General features: G+C 35.0%; 1 protein-coding gene across 5 annotated transcripts in view; it reads right to left on the bottom strand.

Moving 5' to 3' along the window:
* AKAP9 (A-kinase anchoring protein 9) overlaps positions 1–10,590 on the bottom strand; it is a 164,963-nt gene that overhangs the window by 116,218 nt on the left and 38,155 nt on the right. For all 5 annotated transcript variants that reach the window (XM_055589687.1, XM_055589688.1, XM_055589689.1 and 2 more), the window contains exons 4-7: positions 4,607–4,660; positions 4,093–4,263; positions 2,854–3,009; positions 1,993–2,190 (exon numbers count right to left, since the gene is read on the bottom strand). In XM_055589687.1, coding sequence (XP_055445662.1) covers positions 1,993–2,190; positions 2,854–3,009; positions 4,093–4,263; positions 4,607–4,660 — 579 coding nt within the window. The remainder of the gene's footprint in view (positions 1–1,992; positions 2,191–2,853; positions 3,010–4,092; positions 4,264–4,606; positions 4,661–10,590) is intronic.

Here is a 10,590-nt window from a genome sequence, read left to right as displayed (position 1 = left end):
GTCCTCTTAACAGTTCAGATTCATAATTTATTCACTGTTTACCAAATAAGTACTGAAGAGCTTCTGTGTGGCATATATTGCACCAATTATGAAGAAAACAAAATTCAATGAAAAGGAAGTGTTCTATTTACAGACTTACCTCAAATATACTTCCCTGCTAAGCCTACCCTGAATCACTTCCCTTATGAAGCCAGACCTGCCCAGAATTTTCAAAACGCTTTTTACCCATACTTAGCCTTGTTTTGGGATGCCTTGCATACCACGAGTTTTAGTGAAGAAAAAAGCACATTTAAGCATCACTATCTCTTGCAAGGGCCTGATGCAAAACAAGTGTTCTATAAACATCTACATAATGATTTTTAAATTACTTTGGTTGTAAATCATGTGCATTTTATAATTTCAATATCTTAAAATTGTACATTTCTAATTTCCCTAAGCAACAGTCTCTGGAATCAGACTACACAGATTTGAAAGCTGGCTCTACCAATGTATTACCTGTATATCTGGGCAATTTACTTCACCTTGCTTTGCTTTAACTTCCTCATCTGAAAAATGGGGGTGATAATAGTATTTACCTCATAAGATTGTTGTGATGATTCAATGAGATAATATAATATGTGTAAGATGCTTTGAGTATTTCCTGATACCAAGTAAACAAAAACAAATGATAACTAATACTTTTATTGTTATCCAAACAGTAGTCTTGTTGTGCTAATTTCTCAACATCTTGAAGAAGAACTGCCTAAATTACAAAAAATACTGTACTGTATGTTTAGTCTGTCCTCATTATTCAAGGATTCCACATGTGTGAACCTGCCTACTTGTTTAAATTTATAGATAACTCCCAAATCAATACTCAGTCATTTGTAGAAGTGCACAGAATGGTAAAAAACTTGAGCTGCTGGACATTCATGATTCAAGCTAAGATGATGTCAAGCAAGATGAGCAAGGTGAGAGAACAAGGAAGGAGACCATGAGGATGGAGGTGCTAGGCAGTAGTGGAGTGTACTGTAAAAATTTCTGGCTCTGGGCTAGCCCAATAGAGTTTGAATCGCAATTAGGAGGAGGGGAAGGTGCTACCTTTAGACCAGTTACTTAACACTTTTGACTTTCATGTTTCTTTCAAGCTATAATCTACCAGAATCTTTTTAGGATTTAATATTACAATCTGTATGATACGCACAATGTTGTAAGTCAAATATACTTCAATAAAATTAAAAAATAAAATACAGTGGAAAGGGTAAAAAAAATCTCTATGATATGTATGTGTGTGTGTGTGTATATATATACACACACACCCTGGGAGCATCAATTATTGAATAAGTGTTCCAGGCAACTTTATATAACACATCAACTACCATGAATAAAGAGAATCTGTATTTTTTTCTAATTGAAGTGTGTGTTAGTCGCTCAGTTGTGTCTGTCTCTTTGAAACCTCATGGACTGCAGCCCGCCAGGCTCCTCTGCCATGGAATTTTCCAGACAAGAATACTGTAGTGGGTTGCCATTTCCTCCTCCAGGGGATCTTCCCCACCCAAAGACTGAACCCAGGTCTCCTGCATTGCAAGCCGATTCTTACCATCTGAGCCATCAGGGAAGCCCTTTTTCTAACTAAAATCCATAAAATTTCATTTTGCCATGAAAATATTTACAGAATTACATAACCATGGCTAAAATGAGTAGAAACATCTTTAGATGAAAAAGAAAAACGGACAGAAGTTCTGGTTATATATATGGGTTCTCCTGAGGACTCAGTTTAACATAAGCTGATTACTTTCGAAGAACTCAGTAATGAGTATTATCTTAATACCTATTACTGGAAGACTCCCAATTGTTTTTGAAATAAATTATTTTTCATGTTTAAAGAACTTTTCTGAATTATGAAACTTTGTGATTCATGTGTATAACAAAAAGATAAACATTTGGATAAAAAGCTTTGAAGTTAACTGTTAAGTTGCTGTGCACTGGTTGACTTCCTTAAAATAAACATACCATTTCATATGCTCTAATTTTCTCTTGCAAGAAACTAATTTGCATTTTGAAGTCTTCTTTCTTTCTGTGATAATCTTCTAATAGGTGGTCTTGTTCTTCCAGCTGCTGCTGATGAGTGAGGATCTGCTGCTTGGCTTGTAGTAAATCTGCAGCTGTGCTACTATGCGTGCTGTTTCTCAGAGTTTCACTAGCCTGTAACTTGAAAACATAAAGAAACCCCAAAATATTAAATTCTTAAACGAGTGCACCAAGGAATGGACATCCTTTGTGGGTGTTGCTCGGCTAATAGTTGCTCTCTGGGACCTGTGCTGGATTCAGAGGTTTGAGACTCCAGCCAACACGTTTTCATAGCTGATCAGATAAACATGGGTACATTATTTAAGCTGACAAATTCCTCCCTTTTCTCAGATTATTTTCTGTTGCTCATCATCAGAAACCTTGATTAATTCCACTAGTTTCCTATGGATCTTATTAAAGGTAAATGGAATATATTCAATTAAGTTACATTCTAGAACCTAACTAAAATAAAGTCATACCAGGGTATGACTTCAGACATCCTTTAGACAAAGGATATAACTACAGGTTAATTTCTGCGAAAATTCACCTTATCAAACTTATAAGATTTTAAAACATAGATAAGGAAGAAGTATAAAGAAACTAATAGCATAAAACCACTCAAGAAGTATGAATTAAATTCCTAGTTAATATAACAAGTATTTACCAGTTTTTTCAACATAATATGACCTTTAAACAAGCAAACATGACCTTTAAACAAGCTTATATTTGTTCTAGAAAACATGAGAAAAATATTTAATTCATTATTAAAAATTTAATAAATTTTCTTCTACTAGTCATACTTACATGCTGGAATTGAATCTGTAATTTTTGACTCTGCTCTGTCAACTCTAAAAATTCTCTCATTGTCTCATCCTTTTCTCTTCTTGCCTGTTGTAAATTTGCAGTGAGCTGGGTTATGATGCCATCTCTCTGTTTAATGGCAGCTTCAAATTCTTGCAACTAAAAGACATCAGTGAAAATTAAAAGTGTTACACTTATTTTTTTTAACAAAACTAAATATTAGTACAGGTAACTTCAAAAATAAGATATTCGAAATGCATTGGCAGAGTTATTACAATTTGTAAGCAGTCTTTTCCATATTTGAAGGCTATTATCTTGCAACAATTAGTTTTACTTCCAAACCAACTCTAAAAAGATTATCTGAACTAGGGAACAAAATACATTAGATTTGACTTACCCATATATCTACTTCTAGAAGGACAAGTGTCTTTATATTTAGGGATGCTCCAATGTTTGTAGGTATTACCATGATGGCCATGCTTAAGCCTTACTTGTTTCTAAAGAAGGTGAAACTGAAATATATTCTGTCATCCTCATCAATGTCTTATTTCACCTTCTTTTCGTAACTGACTGCCACAAACTAACAGATGTCATTTTAACTATAAGAAGTTATTTACAAAGACCTGCTGACAGGTTTAATGAGTCTAAGTCATAATGTATTGACGTGGTTTACAATGTAAGTTTCTCTCAGGCTGATTACAAAAACATCCATCCATCCATACTGAAGTGATTTCATCCTAGCTATCTCATAAAGTTTAATAAAATATCTATGTTATATTTAGGCTTATTAATGAACTAGTTTTAAGCAATGCTGTTTATGATATACGAAAGGACAAATATCACAAGGTGACTCTAAGTCACCATTTAGAAACCCCATCTTTAAAGAATGTATCTATTTGCTAAGTCGCTTCAGTCGTGTCCGACTCTGCGTGACCCCATAGACGGCAGCCCACCAGGCTACCCTGTCCCTGGGACTCTCCAGGCAAGAACACTGGAGTGGGTTGTCATTTCCTTCTCCAATGCATGAAAGTGAAAAGTGAAAGAGAAGTCACTCAGTCGTGTCTGACTCTTAGCGACCCCATGGACTGCAGCCTACCAGGTTCCTCCATTCATGGGATTTTCCAGGCAAGAGTACTGGAGTGGGGTGCCATTGCCTTCTCCAGAGTGTATCTATACTATCATTCAAATTTCCTATTTTTGTTTTGTGAGTAACAAAATGAAAGCCATATAAGTTAAACACACCTGCTTCAGCCCTTCAGTCCCATAGGTAGCCCTCATTTCTTCTAGTTCTCTGTTGAGCTCTTCAATCTCATGCTGTTTCCCAGCCAATTCACTTTCCATCATCTCTAGGTGGGTCTGATTGTACTGTGCTCCATGTTCAGAATAAGAATCATCAACACCAAATTCTTCTTCCTACGCCAACACAGATTTTAAATAATTCAGTACTAGCAACATTTTCTCAGGAAAAGAGATTAAAAAACTGAATCCCACAGCAAAGGCATCACCTGGGAATTTACCAGCATGACAACCTACTTTGTTGTTAATGTGATAAATACCTCAAGAGCAAAAACAAGATATCTGCAAATTCTGTTACAACTGAGTTTTATAACAAAAGGTGGATAATTTTGTTTTGTTACACATTAAAAGCATTTAGAAATCACACACAGAAAGAAATACATGCAGGAAAAAGCTTTGTTAGTAACCAGCTTTAAATAGAATGAAACATTAGTATCATAAGTAGTTTTAAATACTGTACCCTTAATAAATTTGTAGGCTTTCCTGTTCTCATCACAAAACCGCAACCATTTACCTGTACAAAAACAATTTCCTGAAATATTATGATTTTAGAATTTTATTTAAAACTAAAAATTGATTTGTGCTTACTGTATTCATGCTTTTCTTATGCCTAAGGAAAATGCCACACTGGCAAAAACACACCCAGTGATTAAATTTAAACATCTAAAAAACATTATGACTGTTTCAAATGCCACTGACTCCTCATGCATGTGGGTGCTTACGATGAAAACGGCACTGTGCTATATACATTTCCACTTAAGTGAATTAAAGCTCTAAGCACAGTTTCTCTTCTGTCCTAGATCCTCCTCTACAAAAGACCTAAAATCATGTACATAATTGTTTTTTGATAAAGCCCTATTGATTTAAAAGTAAAACTGTTTACTGGTCTAAGTCTACTGGAGAGCAAGTGAAGAAGGAAGAGGAGATGAAGAGCTGAGGAAAACTCCCCCAAGAACTTTCGCCTGGGGGGTACTATGAGAGCCCTGCCAACCCTGACAGACATGGAGACTCTCCACAATACAAATGCCTCTATCACTGACATTTTGTGGTAGGAGGAAGAAAGTTAGCAGAATAGGTCTCTGAGGCCGACCTGGAGGCAGATTAACTTCAAATCAATTAATCTACTCAATAATCCCTTCCTTCCCCCTAAAAGCAAACAACAGAACTTCATTCTTGCTTACATCTTAATTTCTCACATTCTATGTTAACAGAATCCAAGTTATGAAGCTTTTAATACTGAAATACATAGAATATCCTAGAATTAGGATTAGATCTACATGGATCACAACACTATAAAAGGGGGGATGATCCTAATTAAGAGTTCTTTATAAAGTCTGATTCCTTTGCTTTTCACCAAGGATAATTTCAGAAAACAAAACCAAAGTTTAAAAAAATTCACCTTTATGCCAATGCATTATTGCAATTTGTGAAAACTATCAAAACACAGCAGTACTAACTCTATTAAGATTATTAATAAAATCACTTACGATAACTTTCAATTAAATTCATCTAAATTTCAATTAGCTTTCCTTGATTTTTAAAAAATTTATTTATTTTAATTGGAGGATAATTGCTTTACAGTATTGTGCTGGTTTTTGCCGTACGGCAACATGAATTGGCCACAGGTATACACGGGTCTCCCCCATTCTGAACCTACCTTCCAGCTCCCTCCCCACCCGTTACGCAGCACGTTGATAAATGTCTACTAAAACTTTTCCTTTAGGGTAACAGTAATTAAATGGATTTTATGAATATTTTCAAATATCATACCAAGCAAAGGATAGTCCTTTAAGTGGTGATGATATCACTATTACGTAAATTAGTTATCTATTTATTTTAACTGTATATACAAACATACTACATAGCCAACACTCAGCCTAAATTTTCTGTAAGTTGAACACATTTTATACTTGAGCTACTCATATGCATTGGCTTCTATGCATAAAATACTACATGACTGTTTTCAAAACTTAATTGTCTTATTATAATAAATATAAAAATCCTGTCAATATTAATAGTTTTTAAAAATTTAGTATCATGTAAATGGGTAATAAAAGATTATACACCAGAACTAAACTAAAACAAACTATATTTCAAAGTTAAAACAGAAACACTCCTCAGAATATGAGGATCATTAATAGCAATAAATTATTATGTTTTTAAATCTAGATAATTACTTCACTGGTACCTAAAGGGTAGAGCATTTGTCTCATCCTCTTACAATAGCCTTTTAAAGCAATACTTTATAAACCATAATATGAAAGTACATTAATAACTGGAAACACGAAGATTAGATGAACAGACTCCTGCAACTAAAAAATAATAACTTTTCTTAATGTCCTTCTTCACTGTGGCATCTGTGAAAAGTCTTTAACCTTTAGGTTACACCAATACAGTCTTGTTGAATCACAAGTTACTCCACCCGTGTAGACAACCTGAAGATTTGGGAAAGTACATAGGATGCATTCTAAATTTTAAAATGTTCTATAGGGTATCATTTCCTAAAAATACTGCTATTCAGAAGAAAATCAGAGGAAAGATCACTCTTATCTTGTAACTATGTTCTTCACACACAAACTTGTCAGTGAACATCAGTTCAAAAACAGAAGAATAACTTATCTTTTATTAATGATTAATACTTTACTCTTAATCTGATGTGTGTACAAAAATTTAAATAATGGATGTTTTAATAAAAAATAGAATCTGATAGTTCAGAAAGTCCATAAAAATTATAGGACTTCAGTGTGCCTAGCTGACTCTTGGATTAGAGCCAAGAAGCTAAGGAGGCTAAGATCATTCATTCAAAGTTAGGTATCAAGCACCACATTGTACACCTTCAATAAACACAATTATACCTTAATAGAGCAGAGGTAGGCAGGGAGAAAATTTTTTAAATGGTGAAGTTAAAAAAAAAGAAAGAACCCAAGCCAAAGGTGAAAGGCTGCTGAAAGGCTACGTTTACATTACTCAATGGCTGGCTATAGTCTATGTCTCCAATCCCGGTCAGTTATTTCAAAAATGTCTTAAGTCGTGTAAGTGACTTGGTTAAGAAATACTGAATAATGGAATCTGAATAATGAAATCCATAATGAGACTGTATGCTCTCCTATTATTTCATCTTTCTACACACAGCAAAGCATATTTATTTACTTGTTTTATCTCTATGTATTGCCTGTAGTACTTCCGACTTTTCCCAAATAACCCTGCTCAAAGGGTATCAATAAAAATATTTTATGTAAACATGGTATTTGAGATATGAAATGTCCCTTCTCCAAGATCTGAAAATATTATGTATAATTTGAATTAATTTGTAAAAATTAATTTGTAAAAATGGTATTTTCCATTTAGTCTGATTTCGCTAGTACACATAACTGAATATATTTTAATACAGAACAGATCTTAGGTCATAGGATAAAATTATCTGACTAATGCTTTCTAGACCTGAAACCATTTTTTAAGCCAAGGAGAATACTAATCATAGAAGTCAAGAACATTAAGCGCATACCATATCTACAAAATAAAATTTCTAAGCTAGTTTTAATTAAACATATAATTGGAATCTGAAATCCTTCTGAGAATAATTTGTTAAATTCATTTGTTTCTTACAAACTTAGTGTGAAGAAAAGCATACTTCCATTGAAGGACTGTAAAAAAATTTTTTTTGCTCATTGTTTTTCAAGTATCAAACATTAAGATCACCAAATAACCCTCACAACAACCCTGTGAAATAGATACTATTTCCACCATTTTACAGGTAAGGAAGCTGTATTTCAGAGTTTAAGTGAGGTATCCAGCTTCAAACAGCTCAGAGATCAGAAATCTGAACACACACTTTCTGGGCTCCAAATCCCCTGCCTTTTTATATCACCTTATTTCCCTATGCAGCAGAAAAATGCAATGATATTTAGACAAAATACAACATAATTGTGTCTTATGATTAAAACTATATAGTTTTGAAATTTTAAAATTAATCAAATGCAAACCAGAGCAACCAAGATTATTAAACTTTGCAAATCTGTAATTTGTAGTTATGTGTTGCTTAGAGAGGAATTTCATTTTTGAGGGGTATTACTCCGAAGTATTTTTTTTTCTAAGAGTTCTAATATGAAGAGTATTATGATGCGAGATTTATTCCTTGGTTTGTTTATTTTTTACTTTTTATTGAAATGCATTTAATTTACCATGTTGTATCAGTAATGCCTAACGTGGCTAGGGATTACTGACAATGTTGTGTATTCCTTAGTTTATAAAACTGAACTAATGAAGACTTTTCTGTCTTCTAACACACGTAATATGGATTAGAAGTTCCCTGAAATTCTATCTCGGTCAAATCAGTCCAATATAATTAAATCAACTGGCTTGAGACCCAAAACTAGTCCAGAGGATCATGGATTGAAGCCAGTATCCATTTTAGCAATCTTGATATGACATCATCAAATGTTTCACAGATCATGAATTTTTCTACTGTATTAATAGACAAATTAAAATATGTAAGTTTTTCAAAGTATAATCCATTATGAATCAAGGCCCCAAATGGATAATATTAAAATGATTATGATTCAAATCTGTCAAAGATTATTTGATAATTATCTTTCAATGTAAACTTCTAAATCACTAATATTTTTCCAACTATAAATCACCTAACTGAGCTTTAGTGGTCAGCATCAGAAAAAGCAGCAGAGGACTGGTCACACAGTAAAAGTATCTTTCCTGAAAATTTGGTTTTAAAAAATATATATGTATGAATCGGTATATATTATGTGCACAATTATTCATGTATATTGCTTTTGTTCAGTCACATGGTTGTGTCCCACTCTTTGAGACCCCACGACTGCAGCACATCAGGCCTCCCTGTCCCTCACCATCTCCTGAAGTTTGTCCAAGTTCACGACCACTGAATCAGCGACACCATCCAGCCATCTCGTCCTCTGATGCACCCTTCTTCTGCTCTCAATCTTTCCCAGCATCAGGGACATTTCCAATGAGTTGGCTGTTCGCATCAGGTGACCAAAATACTGGAGCTTCAGCATCAGTCCTTCCAATGAATATTCAGGGTTGATTTCCCTTAAAGTTGATTGGTTTGATCTCCTTGCAGTCCAAGGGACTCTCAAGAGTCTTCTCCAGCACAAGTCAAAGGCATCAATACTTCAGCACTCCGCCTTCTTTACGGTCCAGCTCTCACAACCATATGTAACCACTGGGAAGACTATCATAGCCTTGACTGTATGGACATTTGTCAGCAGAGTGATGTCTCTGCTTTTCAATACACTGTCTAAGTTTGTCATAGCTTTCCTGCCAAGAAGCAATCGTCTTCTGATTTCATGGCTACAGTCACCATCCACAGTGATTTTACAGACCAAAAAGAGGAAATTGGTTACTGTTTCCCCTTTTCCCCTTCTTTTTGCCATGAAGTAATGGGGCTGGATGCCATGATCCTAGTTCTTTAATATTTAGCTTTAAGCTGGCTCTTTCACTCTTTTCCTTCACCCATATTAAGAGGCTCTTTAGTTCCTCTTTGCTTTCTGCCATTAGAATGGTATCATCCACATATCTGAAGTTGTTGATCTTTCTCCCACCTATCTTGATTCCAACTTGTAACTCATCCAACCAGGCATTTCTCACGATGTGCTCAGCATATAGGTTAAATAAACATGGTGACAGCAGACAGCACTGTCATATTCCTTTCTCAATCCTGAATTAATCAGTTGTTCCATACATGGTTCTAACTGTTGCTTCTTGACCTCCACACAGGTTTCTCAAGAGACAGGTAAGATGGATGGTATTCCCATCTCTTTAAGAGCTGTCCACAGTTTACTATGATCCACACAGTCAAAGGCTTTAGTATAGTTGATGAAACAGAGGTAGATGTTTTTCTGAAATTCACCTGATTTCTCTATGATCCAGCGAATGTTGGCAACTTGATCTCTGGCTCCTCTCATTTTCTAAACCCAGCTTGGACATCTGGAAGTCCTTTGGTTCACATACTGCTGAAGCCTAGCATGCAAGATTTTAAGTATGACCCTACTAGCATGGGAGATGAGTGCAGCTGTATAATCAAGTATATAACTATACATATATATGTAATACCTGTGTGCTGTGTGCTTAGTCACTCAGTCGTGTCTGACTCTTTGTGACCCCATGGACTGCAGCCTGCCAGGCTCCTCAGTTCATGGGGATTCCCAGGCAAGAATACTGGAGTGGGTTGCCATGCCCTCCTCCAGGGGATCTTCACAACCCAGGGACTGAACCCAGGTCTCCCGCATTATAGGCGGATTCTTTACCATCTGAGCCACTAGGGAAGCCCTATGGAATACATATGTAAATATATAAAATAACGTACATATGTATGTAAAATATAGTTCTTACTGTTGAAACATGCTCAGTATATTCTAACTTTTATCTCTAAGACTTACATTTAAAATTATTTTTACCTAACTTTGAAAC

Source organism: Bubalus kerabau, chromosome 8, assembly GCF_029407905.1.
Source record: "Bubalus kerabau isolate K-KA32 ecotype Philippines breed swamp buffalo chromosome 8, PCC_UOA_SB_1v2, whole genome shotgun sequence".
Classification (NCBI taxonomy): domain Eukaryota; kingdom Metazoa; phylum Chordata; class Mammalia; order Artiodactyla; family Bovidae; genus Bubalus; species Bubalus kerabau.
The sequence above is the reverse complement of the archived record's forward strand: the minus strand, read 5'-3'. Positions and strand labels throughout refer to the sequence as shown.